A 20,438-nucleotide genomic window follows, 5' to 3' on the forward strand; every position below is an offset into this window, starting at 1 on the left:
AATGACATTGGAGAAATCCCACTAAAATCTCAAACAAAAGTTGTACTTCTTATTTAGCAACAACATTATGGAGGAAAAGCTAAGAAGACAATGCACTCTGAAATAATGTCTCTTAGAAAGTTTTTCAAATGGGAAACAGTAACAGTCTTTTATGACAAAGTTAAAAATAAAGCTTCTGGTTGGAACTAATTTATTTTGTAAGCCTATTTCACTAAAGAACCAGAGAGTCAAATTTAAAGTTTCAATTGTACTGGTAACTATCTATAGTAAGCAACAGTTGTGCTACATGTTTATTAGCCCATTTTATTATTATTTTATATGTTGTTACCCTCTTTTTTCTCTAAAAAGCTTAACCAACATTCTCTTTCATATTAAAGGCACCTGATACACATACATTGGTCCACTAGTACAGAAATTTAAAAATTAAGCATGTAACAAGGCACACTTAAACAGAAACTTTACTAGAAATATTCTCTGTTACTTGGCACATCCCATAAATACGAGATGTAACAACTTTTCTGGTTTTTCAAACAGCCTGAGATTCTACAAATTAACTACAAGAATTTCACTATGTTTCAAAATAATTTCAGTTAGTAAAAATGTAAAAACTCTAGAACCAAATGTCTGAAAAAAAATAACAGTTTGGACAGAAATATTATTAACTAACTTTTGCAAGCATCCCCTTATCTTTGATGACATATTCATAAGTCGTGAGTAGCACGTTAAACTTTGTTGACCGCATCTGGCTCTGGATCTGACGACGCATAGCAGGAGAACCTTTATAGGCAACAACAATAACAGACGGTGCCCACTTCTCGAACTCCAGCACCCAGTTTGATAACGTCCTTTAAAGAAAAAGAAAAAAGTATGATAAAATACAACCATAACCATATACATCTTAAATCCACAACAAATATTAGTTTGCATGTAACCCACATTTGCAAGCATGCACATGCGCAGGCACCCACGCGCACGCACGCACGCACGCACGCACGCACACACACACACACACACACACACACACACACACACACAAAATTCCAACTACAATATGTAACTCCAGTCACAGTTGTAGCCATGTGTCAACTATAAGGAAGTGTAGCCATGCACCTCCTCAAGTATCCCAAGTTTTCATACTTTCGATTATCATACAGTTTGTGTATAGTTGACAAAGACAAATTATGTAGCAACTTGTGTAGGATGTTCTTGGTATTCTTATACATCTACATCTAGACTCTGTACTCCAACTTATGGCCTGTGGTGGAGGATAATTCAATTTCCATGTTTCCTATTTCATTTGCAAATGGTATGTGGAAGAACAACTGCCATTACTACTCTGTACAAGGTCTTATTTCTCTGATTTTTGTGAGATGTATGTGGTGGGAAGTAAAATGTTGCTTGACTATACTCAGAATGTATATTATCGGAATGTTGAGAGTAAATCTCTACAAAATGCACAGGTTCCTCTTGTAGTGTCTGTTACTAGAATCAGAAAGCATTTCCATAACACCCTTGCACTTTCGAACTGAACCTGTGACATAATATGTCACTGTTTCTTTGATATTAATTATCTCCCCTCCCCCATCAATTCGACCTGGTAAGGGTCACAGACTGAAAATAAATACTCAAAATCTGATTGAATAAGTATTTTGTAAGGCACTTCTTTTACAGATGTGTAACATTTCCTTAAGATTCTTCCAATGACAGTAAGACGGGCACCTGCTATTCCTACAACTAGTTTTATGTGGGCGTTCTACTTCATGTTACTCCTCAACCTTTTTATAGTTCTTACTACATGCAAAATAAATTGCATGTATTACCGTTCTGGGTCAACTGCCATACCCTGCACCAATCATCAATCCTCAAGAGATCTTCCTGAATTTTTTTCAGTCTTCTAGCATTGCTACCTCCCTACAAGTAACATCACTGTCCACAAACGAGCTTTCAATATTATCACTTAGATCATTTATATACACACACCAAAATTGCCTAAGGAATAACTAAAAAAATAGAAACATTAAAAAACTGACTGAAGTAGAAAAATGAATGGAAATAAATATTAAAGTACTAGTCATTTGTCATTGCTGTATTAAGAAAAGTTGTTATTTTATATTGTTGTATTGAAAAGAATTAAGTATGTTTTAAACAGGGGGACACAAATAACTAATAACTGCATAAAATCATAATTAACAGTTAAGAATAGATTTAATGACGGCAGAAAGTCATCATTTAAACCGCGATGGAATGTTTACAGCAACTGCCATAACTGAAAATGGCGGAAAACAAACTGATGCTGTTAGTGCTCCAAACAAAGGAAGAGGTGTGATTTCAAGAATGTGGAGTCGTCATAAACAATTTGGCTGTTCAGAAGAAAAGCACTGAAGAAAACCAAGGAATTAGTGCAGGACAAGGCAGATTTCTATGCCTTAGAACCCTTAGAGTAAGAACGTCAACTGCCAGAATGTTAAGAAGTGCCTTGCAAAATGTAGGTAACGTAATTGTTTCAACCCAAACTGTCAGAAACAAACTGCATGAAAAAGGCCTTCATGCCTATCGACCTTTAAGGCTTCCAGCTATTTGTCAAGGAAATAATGTTTTGTGGTGCCTACAACATCGAAATTGGACAGTGGATCAATGAGGGAAAGTCATCTTTACAGATAAACAATGCTTTGGTTTGCACCCAGAGTCAAGATGAGTGTTCATACAGAAGCAACTAGGTGATGCACAAAGTCTTATGAACATACATGAGATCCAAAAATTTCAAGGAATTTCTATCACAGTGTGGGGAGAAATAACGGTCACTTGAAAAATGGATTTTGTTTTTGTAAGAGGAAAGTAACAGGCAAATCTTTAAATTCAAAACATTTTGCAAACTTTGGTGTTTCCGACTGCTGTAGAGTATGGGCCTGAATTCGTCATATCATACTGCCAGATCACAAGTTGCTGGAGCCGTTTTCAGTGGCTTGAAAGACACAGTGTTTAAGTACAACAGTGACCTGCTCAGTCTCCTGAACTCAAGCCAATAAAGCACCTTTGGGATAACTTTCACACAAAAGTTTGAGATAATGTAGATAATGTCCAGTGCCTGGATCAGTTGCGCTCAGCTTAGATGTCACTGACAGATCAGTGCTTAAGATGGGATTACTCTTCTCTTTTTATCAGTGACTAGGAGGTGCTGAGTTGCACGTAACCCAAGAGAAAGTGCTAGCAATTACTGATGCCCAAAAAGTACTGACAATTGACAGTGATAAGGTTTTAAGAACTTCACAATTTTATGACAGATTCTTTACAATTCTGGTGCAGCACTGTTTCTTCTGAAAAAATGTTAAGATCACTTACAAAGTTATGTAATGAAATGGTTGAATATTGTCACAAAGTTACATAATGAGATGATTGAGTATCGTTACTAAGTTACGTAATGATATGTATATATGAATAGTTACAAGTGTATCATACGTGTGTACTACTTCGTATAGAGGACTGGTGCATGGTACACAGAAATATGCAACAGAAGACAGTTAACACTAGCTTTCAAGCTCTTGCTCTTTTTCTAGTAAGCGTGCATTTGGCTGTCAGGTTGTGTGTGTGAATGTGTGTACTCTTACTAGAAAAACAACAAGAACTTGAAAGCTAGTGTTACCAGTGTTGTATTAAGAGATTCTGTGTGCCACACATTAGTTCTCAACAGGTAATTAGCTGCCTTTCATTTATTTTACTCATTTTTCTATCCACGAATTTCCATTAATGTTGTATGTATACAGGAGGTCTCTTCAACAAATTCCAGAACATTCATAATTTTGCGCCAATGGTGTGTTAGAGCAGAATACAGTTGGCATCCCTGCACATGAGTGTGTATAATGTGTAGCTGCCAGAAGTTCCACTGCTGTGTGTCTGTTAGTTATTGTTCAGTACTGTACTGAGTATAACATTGTGTTGCACAGTTTGCAAATTTCGATATGTCCGAGTTAGAGGAGCAATGCATCTGCTTCAAATTTAGCGTAAAACTCAGGAAGTCTACAGTGATGAGAGCTTAAGCCATACTTAGTGTTATGAATGGTTCACATGGTTTAAAAAATTAAAGATGACCCTTGATCAGGACCCCCTGCAGCATCTACCGATGACAATCACGCCAGGCACATCAATGAAACTGTGTGAGCCACTCAAAGACTGACTGTCCCAGAGATTGCTGAAGAATGCAGAATTTCAGTTGGATCATGTCATATCCTGACACAGAATCTTGGAATGCACCATGTTGCCGGCAAGTTTAATCCGCGGCTCAGAAAGACCATCGCCTCGCAATCTGTGAAGAGCTCTTGAATCGCACAAATGAGAATGAGATGTTCTTCAAAAGAATCATAACTAGTGATGAGACATGGGTCTATGGTTATGATGTTGAGACCAAGGTCCAATCTTAACAATTGGTTAGGAAATGTTCTCCAAGACACACACACACACACACACACACACACACACACACACACACACACACACACACACTAAGGGGGGGGGGGGGGGGCGCTTGTGTCAGTTCAGGTCAAATGTCAAAGCCATGCTGATAGTTTTCTTTGACTTTAAAGCATTAGTTCATAATGAATTTGGCAACACGAGCAAACTGTTACTCAATGGTACTATTGGGACACGCTGCGATGCCTGCAAGAAAATGTGAGAAGGCTCAAATGGCTCTGAGCACTATGCGACTTAACTTCTGAGGTCATCAGTCGCCTAGAACTTAGAACTAATTAAACCTAACTAACCTAAGGACATCACACACATCCATGCCCGAGGCAGGATTCGAACCTACGACCGTAGCGGTCACGCGGTTTCAGACTGAAGCGCCTTTAACCGCACGGCCACACCGGCCGGCAAATGTGAGAAGGAAATGGCCCGAAATGTGACTAGACAATTCATGGCTCTTGCATCACAATAACGCACCCGCACATTCATCTCTGTTGGTGCATGACTATTGCACAAAAAACGAAATAACTGTGCTGTTTTATCCTCCATATCCTCCAGACCTGGCCCTGCAGATATTTTTTTTTTTTTTATTTCCAAAGTTCAATCTATGTTGGAAGAACAAAGATTTTCAACAATAGATGAGATAAAAGAAAATTTGCAGACAGCATTTCAAGGATTCCAGCGAGACGTGTACCAAGACTGCTTCCAGAAGTGGAAATGGTGTTGGGAGCGGTGTATCAATTGTAGAGGAGAGTATTTAGAAGGAGACCAAGCACAATAAGTAAAAGATAAGTGTAGAAAAATTTTGTGGAAAAATTTCTGGAATTTTTTGAACAGACCTTGTACCGGGTAGATTTCCTACGATTTTTCGTTAATAGAAAAGTAGTTTGTTCCTTAGACAATTTTGTGTGTGTAGTAACAAACTTACAGCATTTCCTTGTGGTCCTCCCAAAATTACTTTGACATCTGTAGGTTTCACCCCATTAAGAATATTATAACAAGTTTTATCAGTTGGGAACTGTTGAGCTCAATTATAAATCTGGTTCAATACTTTGTAAGCTCATATTTTGTTCATTAAATGACAACGTGGGACATCATGAAAAATGACAATTCAGGACATCATGAAAAAACATAATAAAAATTCGAGCTCTCGATGATAATCCCCATAGTCTTAATCAGGAACTGTTGTCATGCTCCCATAGATTGTGTCAATGTCTCAGATGCTAGTGGTGTCTTCTGTAAAGTAAACAACTTGGCAAATTCCTCTGGAGACTATCATCATTGGATCCTGCTTCCACGCAACACCAAGACGTAGCCACTGTCCTGGCTTATGTTACTGCCACATATTCTGATCTCTATGACCTCGTTAATGGCTGAGACTCGGTAGGTTTAAGCTTGGAACGAGATGTTTTGTTTCACGAGACATAATTTTATGTTTATTTGTGAAGTTCTGTTCAGAACAGCACATATTTTTTGAAATTACAATTTTTAATGTGTCACTGGTCTCCTTCACAGTGTTGAGAAACTGTAGAGACTCACTGATCAATATGGTTGCTTTTGCATTGACAAGAGACAGTGTACCTTGCAAGGATTCTAAGGCCAAGACTTTCTTTAAACTAGAACCACAATGCTTAGTAACCGCTGATTTTTTGAAAATAACAATTTTTAATGTGCCACTAGTGTTCTGTATAATGTTCAGAAACTGTAGGGATTGATTGATGAATATAGTTGCTTCTGCACTAATGAGACATCATGTAAATTCCATCGACCCTAAGGGCAAGACATTCTTTACACTAGAACTATGGAAACATCAAAATGACAATTTTGAAAAAGTCTACCCATAACAACAATATTTCTACTTTCTTGAACTATTTTAAATTTTGAGAGTTAGACTGTGCAAACAGTGTTATACACTGTACTCCTAACACTGTAGGAACAATCATTTTGATGGCTTAATATTTCTTTACATGCCGATATTCCCTGAGAGTACTGCAAATGCTCAGTTGCATTGCACATAGCTGCAACTTGATGCTACAATGTATGCTGTAGCTTCTGAGTTTATCATTGTGTTGCACCATGCCTAAAATGCCTGTTGTGTGTAAGCCATGACAAGAGATACTGACACTGGCTCATAAGTAGTTAGACAAGGAAGTAATTAAATATTTAGAACATTTGCAGCAAGTTTCAGAGTATGAGTAGTAAGATGGTGAAATTGAAAGACACACAGAAATAGCAGTGATGATTATATTCCAGACAATGTCGAATGCAGTAAAAGCAGTTGTGAAGTGTCTGGACAAGTTACATCAATAATTGTTACAGTGGCAAGATAAACTCCTCCATCAAAGGCATGACATTTGATACAATACAAAAAGGCAAAGGAGGAGAAGGTAGTCAGAATTCAGAGAAGACAAGGCAGAATGGGAAATTTTGGACATCATCTTGAACGTATCTGCAAAACCATAAAAGTAAAACATTTCACATCATACAGAAGGACCACTTCCACTTGTGAAGGAAAACATCAGTTCAAGGTGCTGTCAGTTCTTGGTGGCTGCTAATAGATGATATGATGTTAAAACACACTAAACTGCACACACAGACAGAAGCCCACTAAACACCAAATGGTGTGTTTCTCTTTTTGAGAAGATTTATTAATGGATGTTTAGTATGCTAAGGGCTTTTTTTGTACCACAGGAATCAAAATTGATAGCTTTTGATTAGAAAACTGATGACCATAGTTCTTTCACAACACAATATCACGCGAGAGTTTTAGAGACAATATCAATTTTTTATTCTTTGATATCAGGGAACAAATGCCAATAAGACTCAAAACAGACAAGTTTGCTTTGGTGTCACATATTTTGAATTATTTCATTGCTCCTTGGTTTACAGTTCAGGACAACACATCACAACTGATGAACAACTCTTTCCCACTAAGGGCAGATGCAGAGTTACACAATGCATGGCCAGTGAGGTAGATAAATTTTAAATTAAATTTTGGTTAGCATCTGAGGTAGATTCCTAAAATCTGTTCAATGGATCTTCATACATAGGAAAGGATTAACATCAACCAGAGAATCAAACCCTTTCCACGTACATTGTAATGAAAATTGTGGCACCATTCCTTAAACACCAGGAATTTGACAAGAGACAATTTTTTCATATCTATGCACCTGACTCAAATACTGAAGAAGGAAAGTAGAAAAATGAGTATTTAACATCCCATCGACTATGAGGTCAATGGAGATGGAGCACAAGATCGGATTAGGGAAGAATGGGAAAGCAAATTGGCCGTGTCCTTTCAAAGGAACCATCCAACATTTGCCTTGAACAAGTTAGGGAAATCATGGAAAACCTAAATCTGTATGGCTGGATGGGGATTTGAACTATTGCCCTTCCAAATGCTAGTCCACCATCCTAATCACTGTGCCACCTTATTCAGTGAAATACTGAAGAGTAACGGTACAAGCCTAGTGGGTACAGAGAACCATTTGAGAAGAGTGATACCAAAATCAATAAGAGTCCCAAAAGCAGCACTATAAAACAACTGTGATGTGTCACGAGGACAAAACCTTGTCAGTGTATCAAGACAAGAAAAAGAGAAATGTTCTCATTCTCAATACACTTCATTCAAGTGTACACATACGTAGCAATTTGAAATTTCTTCCATAAACTGTAGAATGCCACAACAATATGAAATATTGAGTGGATGTACTAGATGATGTGGCCACAAAATATTCAGTGAAAGTACCTCTGCAGAGATGGTAAGTGTAAGTGTTATACAATATACATGATTTTGTCAGAATAAATGCATGATTTCTTTACAGATCAGTTACAGGGAAAGTCATCAGTCATGGGCAGTGTCTGCAGCATCTCATCAAAAACTAAGACAACCCATACGAAAAATAGGAGCCAAAGAGTATTTCCTGCAACCAGCAATGGGTCAAATAATTATGACATAACAGCAAGACAACAATGCAGTGTTGAAATGTGAGAACAAGAAAACTTACTTTAATTTCTATTATACACTTACCCCAAAATCAGTTCAATCACAAATAAAGATGATTACTAAGAATGAAAATAATTTACAACATCGGTTTGAATGTTCTCATTAAATAAGTTTGCTTTTGTACTTGTCAATGTGTTAAAATAGAAAAAAAGGGTAGCTCTGCCACTGTGGACAATTTGACTGCTGCTGCAGTTATAGGTATATACTGTTGAAAGTATTGCAGTTTTAGTGTACACCTGGTACAACATCTCTTTTATCTTCTTAAGCAGTCACAAAATAGGTCCTCTGCCTTTTCTTCCCAGGACCCTATTTTGCTATGGCTAGAAACCCTCAATATGGTCAATGTTGAATTATATACTGTAATTGGAAAAAGATTGTCCACATTACTACTGAAGGAGAACTTACATTCTTGCAGAACAGAAAAAGTAATGATTAATGTGGCCTCATTAAACTGCAGGAGCATCCATAGTAAAGCTCCAGAATTAGTATTGCTTATAAAAGGGAATGATTCCCACAAAGTAATAAGAAGAGAAAGTTGGCTGAAATATAAATAATATACTAAATTCAGAGTGGAATATAAAGGGTGACTCAAAAGTCATGTACCATAGGACAAATAGGGTGAACCAGAACGCCATCAACAAACTTTCAGTTTGGACCAAAACAAGAACAAAAGTCTAGTAAACATGGGCTCTAAAGTGCATACCTTAAGAGCTATGAGCACTTGTTCAGTAGATAGGATATGTTTCACAGTGGCAAATATGAAGCAGTGCTCATAGCTTGTAAGTTACACATTTTAGAGCCCATGTTTACTGGACTTTTTTTTCTTGTTTTGGCCCATCCTACCACCTACTAAAGTTAGTCTTTGGAGTTATGGTTCATCCTACTTGTCCTATTGGACATGAATTTTGAATTGATCTGTATATCAGAAGGATTGGAGGGGTACTTATTACCAAAAAGAACTCACTGATATCTACTAAGATTATAACATAATTAAAACTGAAATAATGTGGGTAAAGGTACGAATTACATATGGATCAAACATGGTAATTTGATGTTTTTGTAGACTGCTTGCCTCAATAGGCATAGCAGGAGAGCACTTCAGGGAAAACTTGGAGAATATCACTAGTAAACTTTCTGATCACATTATTGTAATAGGAGGAAGCTTCAATTTGCCAGTTGTGTAATGGGAGCACCATGTCACAAGAGGTGGAGGTACATGTGGTACTGTTCTGAATGTCTTGTCTGAAAATTACTTTGAGCAGACAGTTAGGAACTTACTCGTGTGGGCAATGTTGAAGATCAAGCCACTAACAGGGCCAATACTTTCAAATCAGTTAGTATAAAAGATGTTGTTATAGTAACAGCAAACACACTGCGGAGTACTGAGTAGTAAACATAAAATAGTCAGCTCTGAGGATAAAAAGCTTCATTACAGATTTAAGTGAGGTCAAGGCATAGTTGATAAACAAAGGCAGAATGAAGCTAAAATGAGTGTAAGGAGATTGTTGTTGTTGTTTTGCTATGGGGATGTACGGGCACTGAATGGCGAGGTTATCATCAACCTTACAATTATTAAAAGATACAAATGTGAGTAAAAGTGCTAAAAACATTGGCACACTCACTCACTCACTGACTCTTACCTCACTTGCATTGACCCACACAATCACTCTATATCACACACCATAAAATAAAGGAGATATAGTGAAAAGGTGCTACACCTGGGATGAAAACAGAAGTAAAATGACAGAGGAGCTAAAACAAGAGCACCGGGATGTGTGACTGACTGATCATTTACAAAAAAACTATGGGTGAGTAAGTCACCCTGTTAACACATTAAGAACATTTCCCAAAACTTTTGGACCCAAGATTATAAAACTTCAAAACCTTCAAACTCTAACCACACTCATTTCAATGCTACTTAAAATAGAGAGCAGATCTGCTGGCAAATCTACCAGATCTGCCGGCAAATCTGCCACTGCCCTCTAGTCTGAAAATAAAACACAGCGTATTGAAAGTGGCCACAGCGACCTTCTGCCACAAGCACCACATGCTGAAGGGTCCTTTCACTGGAGCAAGAAGCCATGTGTCAGAGAACTGCGGCCTGTGCAAAGGCAAGTAAGGAGGACCTCATCCTGTGTTTGTGACTGAAAGGAGGTACATCATGGCCACACAGTGTGCTTTACTAGACACAGATTATTATCTGTCAATTCCAGCCACTTGTCTTCCCATCGATGCATGACTCTATACCTAAACAGCAAGGTGATAGCACGCAGGGTGATTGCACACTGAAATAACTGAGGATCATGACATACCTCCTTATCTGCTACATCCCTCCTTTCATTCCCTGCAATACACATGTGCCCTGGTACCAAGCAAAAAAACGATTCCTTCCCCAGCCGTTGTAGTTAGAGAAGCACATCCTGGATATTTTGGACTACTTTATCTGCTGGGTACAAGTGTTATGGAGAGAGAGAGAGTGAATGGCACTCAGAGAATCAGAACAAACAAGGAATTTTGCAGTCGAAGCACATCTCATATGCTCCAGTGCCTGCAAGATTGCATATAATTCTTCATCGAAGAATGTCAAGTCTTGAGGTGCTTGGAACTTAAGGTCACAATCAGGGAAAACAACAGTGCAAACAACGGAGTCCCCAGTTTCAGAGGTGGACGAGCACCAGTATGGTATGCACATGAATTCAGAGCTGTGAGGAACTTACATGTCTGATGCAGCATGAGGAGCTCCCATCAGATGGTAAGCAGGGGTTCCCCAGACTTAGCACAGAGTTTGGAGTCAAAAATGAGACCCAGAAACATCACCGAGTCTTTACAATGTAGAATGGTATCCCTCACCTGCAAGTCCAGTAAATTAAAAATATGACAAAAATGATTAAAATGAACACACATGCTCACACTTGTTTTGAACAAGAGAATGGTGTCCCTCAGGGCAGTGTTTTAGGTTTTAGCCACTTTGCCATAGCCATAAACAGTATCATGTCTACAGTACAGAGTCCCTTACAATTCTGCTTATTTGTGGATGGCTTTGCTGTTTTTTCTTTCTCCTCCAATCTTCTAACAACAGCTTGTCATTTGCAACTTACTGTGCAGGGTTAGAGGAGTGTGGGCATGCGCGCACATACGCACCCGCACCCGCACCCGCACACCCACACCCACACCCGCGCACCCACACCCCACACCCGCACACCCACGCGCACACACACACACACACACACACACACACTTAACACTTTATCTGCGGAAAACTGAAAGCCCATCTTTGTAGCACACTTCTCTAATGATGAGCTGTTGTTAGAAGATTGGAGGAGAAAGAAAAAACAGCAAAGCCATCCACAAATAAGCAGAACTGTAAGGGATACTGTTTATGGCTATGGCAAAGTGGCTAACACCTAAAACACTGCCCTGAGGGACACCATTCTCTTGTTCGAAACAAGTTGAGAGCATGGAACTAACGTGTGACCTAAAAAATTGCCGAGATAGGAAAGATTGTATGAAGATAGGGAAGTGGCCACGCCACGAAAGCCGCAATTGTGAAGTTGCACGAGAATACTATGTCTCCAAGTAGTGTCAAAGGATATACCAAGACAAAACGATGAAAACTCCAGGTATGAACATCAACAATGTAGGAAAAGACACATTGCTACTTACCATAAAGAAAACATGTTAAGTTGCAGACATGCACGATTAAAAGACACTTCCATAATGCTTTTGGCCACAGCCTTCATCAGCAAAAGAGAAACATACACCATTCATATATACAAGCATGCACACCTCATGCACACGTGAGCGCCAACTCCAGCATCTCGGCCCAGCCCGAGATGCTGGAGTTGGCTGTCATGTGTGCATGAGGTATGCATGCTTCTGTGTATGACAGCTGTGTGTTTCTCTTTTGCTGATTAAGGCTGTGGCTGAAACCTTTATCCAAGTGTCTTTGGATATACCAAGACAATGGCATTTATGTAGAAAAGCCTGTTGAATAGCTGCTTCTAGTAAGGTCACATTGTTGAAAACAGACCAAAATCTTTGGAACCTACACAGAGTTTCAGATGGCCACTGTATCAACCTACTAAGCAACATAGGACTCTTCCCTCAGCAGCAATAGTTTAATTTGTGAATATAAGACAACCCCGTATTTTTCAAATGATGAACTTTGGGTAAAACCTCATCTTGGGTAAACATGGTCAATACCTGGGCACTGCTGAGTTTTTCAGTTGGTACTGTAATATGATTCCTCTTTTTGACCCTCATATGAATGCCAAAATTGCAGATATTGAGATGTGTGATTGTAGAATAGAAAATCAACTAAACTCATTCAATAGTGAACGGGACCTTGACTGCATCAGATCCTGAGAGAGAGAGAACTTGCTCCCCTTCTAGCAGCAGTTTATTGTGGCAGTCCTTGTCATGAATAGTTGTAGCTCTGTGCATCAATCTATTTCATGTATTTAAAACCCCTCTCTTCTGGATTGGGTGATACAAGCTCTGCACATCAAGATTTAAGTGAATGTGTGTCACCTTGTGATATACAAAGTGACAAAGCTGTCCAACTGGTTTTCCTTTTGCCTCCAGTCTGATAGTGAACTGGGTGCCAGAGAGCATTACTTCAGGGTCATATGAAGATGGACGAATACAACCAAAATTCAAGGTGTGTTCTTCAACATTATTCATAAAGAAGTTAGATACATCTCGAGATAGTGAAGAGCCCATGGGCATTCTGTCAGTCATTTTATTCTAATCTGACATGGCAACAATAGCAAAAATGTTTTAAAATGGACATCATCACAAAAAACTTCAATCCCATTAAACTAATTTAGGGATTCCTGAAATAATGTCACACTAATAATTAATTGAGTTTACTTCCTTTCTCAATGAAGATTTGTTTGTTCCATGAATTTGTCCATGTGATTGCTTATTTCGACAAATTAAAACTGTGTGCCAACCAGGAGTCCAAGTTGTTGATAAACATTAGAGAAATGGGAAACAGTCAGTGATAAGTTGGATTTCTGCGTTAATCAGTGTTTGGATGGCTCAACTGATATGGTACTGCCAGGGAAAAGGAAGTATCCAAAGTTAAACCTTGAATGGCATAAAGTTTTAGCTTGTTATACACAATCAACGTAGAGCATCTTCTATCAAGAGTAATGGAATTTTAAGTTTTATCAACCCCTCTTCTAACACCGAAAAACCTTACACTAAAATGTTTATAAAGAATTGTAATAGAAGTTTACACTTTTTCAGCAGCAAATCAATGCTAAATTATTGTTTAATAAATGACACTTTGAGAGCTCATTATTAAGGAGGAACAAGTTTAAAACAACTTACGACAATGGGACAATAATCAAAAATGGCCCATTGACTTTCTTGCGTTCCATTAGGTAGGTGATAAGTGCAATTGTCTGAATAGTTTTTCCAAGACCCATCTCATCTGCAAGAATTCCATTCAGATTGTTGTTGTACAGAGACACCAGCCACTCCAGTCCCTGGTGAGTATGAAAAAACATTAAAGGACTGTGTAACACTGTCATCAGAAAGACAAAGTACTGACAAGCTATTTTACGACATCTTGATTTTGAATCATCTGATGAAGTGCTTGATGTCAACTCAAAATAATTAGCAAATGATGACTATATTTTTACCCTTTCAACTATAAACATACAAAGTCCTTAAAAATACAAAGAAAGGTTAAAATTTCTGACATTATTTGCAGGTTGGATCAATTTTTACACAGACTTTTATTTGATGTGATAATGCTATAACCATGAATTGAAAAGACTACAGTTTGTTACTGAGATCATAATTCCAGCATTTTACATGTCATTCTACGATGTTGCATTAAGTTAAAGCAAAAATTTGTGTAAGTACATTGATATTAAAGATCTTTCATTTATAAATGATTAAAAATCCATCTGGGGTTTAGGGAAAATGCTTAAACCAGCTAACATATCTTAAAAACTAGCAATGTAATTATTAAATTGTGTATGTCTTACAGTGAATACTATCTATAATTATTCCTACTTTTTGCTATACATATTATACTCTAGTCAATATATTACAGGAAAAATTCGGCTATTTTCTGCAAAAATGTTGTGAGATTGACATTTTATGCCAAAACAAAGATACTATTGTGTTAGGAACTTCTAGAAATAACTTCTAGAAAGAAACAAAGATAACAAGAAAATTATAAATTTGTATCTTTTGCAACAGACTCACTTTTATCTGGTATTCCTTCAGTTTTCCATTAACTAAAATAGTTGCCTGTTCAGTCACAATTTCATTGATGGTGTGGGCAATGCTGAAACACAGTTCATAAATGTCCTAAAATGTGGTCAGTTTAAGATTAATATTATATTTGACATACAAGAGACAGATAGATATTCTTTCTGCATGGTGTACTAGAATCTTGTCATTACTACTGGTAAGACTTTTAAATGAAAATGATCACAAAAAATGATTAGAAATACAAAAATTTTGAAGTGCTAAATGTCTCACCTGTAGTAAGTCTGTTCCTCTGTTGATGATTTGTATTCATCATCCTCAACTTTAGCTTTCTTTATTACTTCCCTTGCTTTATCTGCATCTGATTTAGTAGGATCAGAACTGTCATCTTTACTGTTGGCTAAAAGGAGATTTTTTTACAGTTTTAGTTGCAAAATCATGGTATGGACACCTTACTGTTAAGTGGAATGTATACAAAATATTTGTCTTTCATGAAACTCACCAGAAAATTCTTGGTCTTCATCATCTGAATCATCAGAGTTGTCTTCATCATCATCATCTTCTTCATCTCCATCTTCTTCATCCTCCTCATCATCTTCTTGTGGCACAGCTTCCCAGCCTGGATGTGCCTCCAACCATGCCTGAAGTTGGCTTTCTAAAGGAGCTTCTTCTCCACTGAGCTGTTTTCCTGTCAAACCAGGAACCATCAGTGCTAACAGATTCATGAAATTTTCTGTATCTAATTTCAGACTTTGAAACATGACAGAATTAAAGATAAAATCACATACTATAAATTCTACTTGGTAATATACTTTCATTTTTCATTTCTCCTCCAGGAGATACAATACATGAACAAAAATCAAGCAAGAAGTGTATATCGTGGGTTAAGACTAAGTGCTAGATTTCAAGCATAGGATATGGTGTACTGGAACACATATACACGGTGCACCATATAACTTACATGCTCTGAATATTTCATGAACTGAACATAGATTCCAGAAAATGATAGCACTCAGAGGGGAAAGTAACTTGCTGTATTGTTAACACTTGCTCCTTTTTCCCTACTGTGATACTGAAGCAATCTTTTTTAATAGCAATTGTTTACATAAAAGGGCCAAGGCAGGTGGCAAGATGCTGTCACTCCTCCAGTAAACGTGAACAACAATGCTGAAAGCGGCTCCTTCCGAAGCAGGAAATGATGAATTCCTAATGACTTTTATACATTCAGAAAGGAGAGACAGCATCCTGCTATCAGCCTTGCATTAGTATTTCGATAATTACCCAGCTTGTTATGATTTCACTCCAAATCTTTTTTATAAAATTCTTCCTTTAAAGAGGAGTCGAATTATGTTTAAAAAATACATAGGGTACAGTTTTTATATAACTATTGTTTATTTACTATACCAGTAAACAAAAAATATTTAAGTGTTACCAATACAGTACATTATTTGCCACTTCACATAGTATCATTTCCCGAAAACTTTGTTTTCATATTCAAAATCATTTACAAAATGTTTGAGCTGTGTAATTTACATGTTTCACCTTGCATATATTACTGCAATGATATGCATTACCATAAGTAAGTTTAAATGTGTCCCACACCTCCTTCCATCATCTTTTATGCAACTGTATTATAATCAAACAATACACAGATCTTTAATAGACACTTTCAAGAAGTAAAGTAATTGTTGTAGAAATCTATCTCACTACAAATTATAAAACAGTATATAACAGTAGTATTTAGTTGCAGATCATGATAGATGAATAAGGAATGAAAAAAGGTTACAGTTTAACATTCTGTTGACAAATCATTGCACACTGACCATTATATAAAGGTAAATTAGGCTTAGGCAATACGTCAACAAGCCACTTTCCTCGATGTAGACCTCCACCTCAAGGACAGCTACATCAGCACCTACATCCACCAACGGTACCACCACACTGCAACAGCTGTCACCCATTCCACATTAGGAAGCCCCTCTCATACAGTTTAGCCACCAGTGGTTGTCACATATGTAGTGATGAGCAGTCCTTTTCCAAAATACGAAGGGTCTCACTGAGGACTTCAAAGACTGAAATTATCACCCAACCCTGTCTGGAAACTGATCTGCATGGCCCTGTTGACCCCCCCCCCCCCCCCCCCCACCAGTCACTATCCCCCCAAATACCCACTGTCCAGTGCCAAAGCAGCACCCACCTCAAGACTCAGTACCACCCTGGACTGGAATACGTGATACACATTCTCTACCAGGTTTTCGACTGCTTCTCGTCATGCACTGAAATGAGAAATCCTCTTTACCTCGCCCACAGTAGTATTCTCGCATACAACCAACTATGCCATATCCTTGTCTGTGTCTACTCGCAACACCTTTCCTCATATACTGCTATATGAGGTGTGTAAGAAAGTAATGAGACTAACAACACTGTGAGCAAACTGGCAAAGCTCTGCTGTTTTACTTGTGAACACCAGTGTCTTCATCCCTTTTAGATACTCAGTCTGAATTTCAGCTTTGTATGGCCATCACATGATTTTTGAGGGTGCCATTAGTGAAGTTGTGATTTTGTTGTGTGTTACAAAAATTGTACAGCAGCATTACGCCATCAAGTTTTGCGTTCAACTTGGGGAACCCATGAGTGTGACCTCTGAAAAGTTGAGACAGGATTATGGGGAACATTCCTTATCATGAGCACAAGTTGTTTCCTGGCACAATTCATGTTTGGAATGCCAATAACACACTGAAGATAAACCTCATTCAAGGAGACCGTTCATTCCAGAAACTGACAAAAATGTTGAATGTGTGTCGTGCATAAAGAAATCTTTCCTCCAGGGCAAATTGTCAACCAAGTGTTTTACAAAGATGTCCTTGAAAGGGTCAAGTCGTCCTACTCACCTGATCAGAGTCCATGTGATTTTTTTTCTTTTTCCCGAAATTGACAAATGTTTCAAAAGGGCGCCATTTTGGGACTCTGGAGAACATTAAAGAGAATGTGAATGACATGTTAAAAGCCCTACCAGATGAAAGCCTTTCAGTGCTCCTACCAAAACTGGGAACGACAACTTCACTGATGTATAGCTGCCGAAGTGAACTATTATGAAGGGGACAATATTGTTATCTGAAAAAAATAAAAACTTTGATAGATAAAAATCAGTCTCATTAAATTTCTCATACACCTTGTATACCTTGATGCAAGACCTGTCCCACACATTTTCCAATCACTACCTACTCCAAACTTGCCATAGGCATCTCCTACCCCATCACAGGATATCTGTGAAAGCAGCCATGTAATAAACCAACTTAGCTGCAACCACTGTGCACATTCTATGTGGGCATGACAATTAACAGGTTGTCTGTCTGCATGAATGACCACCACAATGATGTGGCCAAGAGACAGATGGACCACCCAGTTGCTGAGCATGTCACCCAATAAGTCTATCACTTTAACAACTGCTTCAAAGCCTGTGCAAACTGAATTTCTTCCACCAGCACCAGCTTTTCTGAATTGCACAGGTGGGAACACTTCCTGAAACATACCTTTCATTCTCATAACCCCCTCTGGCATCAACTTTCACTAGTCCCTACTGTCGAACGTCTGCACCCTGAGATGATAGTGGCCATGCGTGTGTGTGTGTGTGTGTGTGTGTGTGTGTGTGTGTGTGTGTGTTTTTCACTGTGCAGTTCTGAGTCTCACTGCCTCCTCTAATTGGTGAGTAGCACTATATCCTTTCCATATTTCTGTTACTCCACCCCAGATTTTCCATTGTTTGAAGAATCAACTTATGTATGTTCCATTAATGCTATGAAAAATCTAAGCATGTATTTTTATTTGTATCAATGAACTTAAGCTCACTGACACTTTGCAACAGTCTTTACAATGAAAAACTGATAAAGTTATGGCATATTACTCACCTGCAACATTATACTAATCAATAAAACTTTAATTGTGGTTACATCCCTATAGATACAAAGACACAGACTATGTCAAGCAATAACTACTTTCAGCAGCTACATACAACCAAAATATCTCAGCGATTGCACGATTCAGATGCTAGATGCTGCAACATGAATTAAAAGTAATAAAAATGCAACTTCAGCCATAATGTCGTAACTCAGACATATACACATAGTAAGATGACAGCATGATGTAAACATACCCATTACCTATCTTCCTATGAAGATGAATTGTAGTTATAAGATTATCATTTAATTGAAATGGTGATTAAAAATATTGACTTGAATTCACTAATGGTATGAAATAGGCAGGGTCTGACAGTACCAATGAAAAATGTATAAAAAGCCACTTCAAAGTGGCTTGTCATAGTAATGAATAGAGTAATATTTAGATATGTTTTCTTTGATGCATTTTTGATAAACTGCTACATTCAACATTTTTGACTGAGAGAGTAGCAGATATAGAACCAACTGTGAAATCACAAAATAATCAGCACAAAAAGATGAAAAAACTGTTGCAATAATGATTACCTAAGTGTAAGAAACGGCCTATCTCTAAATTTTACACTGGTCAGTTGATGCAAGTCAGTAGTGGGGAGGAAGCAACATTATATTTAAGGTAGTATGTGAAGCACCTGAGGGTCTAATCATTTTCGCAGTTAAAGGAGGACACAATGCGTGGGTAAAAGTACAGATTCGACCTCAGGACTATGTAAAATTGCAGTGTGAGACAGGCAGCAGAACTCCATTTTTGAACAGATCACAGCATAGTTGGACTTAGACATTTTTGCGTCAACACTGGTCTTAGAAGGAGACCACATTGCAATCGGATTTTTGTATTTTTTTTTTTTTTTTTTTTTTACATGTATGGTACAAAAAGTTTCAGAATTTAAACATCAATCAAACCAACACAGTAAGAAGCAACCCTCAAAAATTCTCGAGTAAATTGACTTTGAAAGGGTGTATTCAATACCCTAAAGTAACCGTTTCAATGGTCCATGTGGCTCTGTGGTAGAATGCTTGCCTGTCACATGGGGAGCCTGGGTTTCATTCCCAGCTGATACATACTTTTGAACAAAGGTGTATGTTCTACGAGCATTTCTGTGAAGCGTAAAATACATAAAGGTGGAAAAAAATCTGTAGCAGTTGATACTGGTAATCTCTGGTTCGCTGGTTTGAGTCTCATTTCGGTTATTTTTTTATATATATATATATATATATATATATATATATATATATATATATATATATATATATATATATATATATTTCATTTTTATTCCATTCAGTATGAATACATATGTCATTTAAATATAAAATTCATCAAGTTTATGATAATTAACACATTTCTAATTACATTTTTAGGAAAAATGCTGATCATCTTATTTCTGATTACATATTGCACACAAAAATCCAGTTTTCAGTGCAAATATAAATTCTTAATTACTGATCTTTTGTAAGAGAGAGTTAATAAATATTGTTTAATTTTAAAAAAAAAGGAAGTACAAATTTACTTCACATCATCTTACGCTTTTACGCCTCATGGAAATGCTCATGGACCATGCGCCTTTGTTTAAGAACTTACCACTGCCAGGAATTGAGCCCAATCCTCCTCCTACATGTTAGGTGAGTATTCTAACACAGAGACTTCTGACCCATTGAAAAAAGATCATGCTATATATATAATATGATTGCCATGTAGTCTCATATTTAGACTTAGAGTATCATGCATGCTTGCTGGACTCTGGAATTTTTGCCAAACATGGACTTCATGTAAGCAATAGACTCTTCACGTT

General features: G+C 37.6%; 1 protein-coding gene across 4 annotated transcripts in view; it reads right to left on the bottom strand.

The window, feature by feature from the left end:
- LOC124554818 (ATP-dependent helicase brm-like) overlaps positions 1–20,438 on the bottom strand; it is a 379,799-nt gene that overhangs the window by 156,936 nt on the left and 202,425 nt on the right. For all 4 annotated transcript variants that reach the window (XM_047128479.1, XM_047128480.1, XM_047128478.1 and 1 more), the window contains 5 exons: positions 15,195–15,380; positions 14,966–15,092; positions 14,687–14,768; positions 13,799–13,956; positions 668–845 (listed from right to left, as the gene is read on the bottom strand). In XM_047128479.1, the coding sequence (XP_046984435.1) occupies positions 668–845; positions 13,799–13,956; positions 14,687–14,768; positions 14,966–15,092; positions 15,195–15,380 (731 nt within the window). The remainder of the gene's footprint in view (positions 1–667; positions 846–13,798; positions 13,957–14,686; positions 14,769–14,965; positions 15,093–15,194; positions 15,381–20,438) is intronic.

The sequence above is a fragment of the Schistocerca americana genome, chromosome X (assembly GCF_021461395.2).
Source record: "Schistocerca americana isolate TAMUIC-IGC-003095 chromosome X, iqSchAmer2.1, whole genome shotgun sequence".
NCBI classification, from domain to species: Eukaryota; Metazoa; Arthropoda; class Insecta; order Orthoptera; family Acrididae; genus Schistocerca; species Schistocerca americana.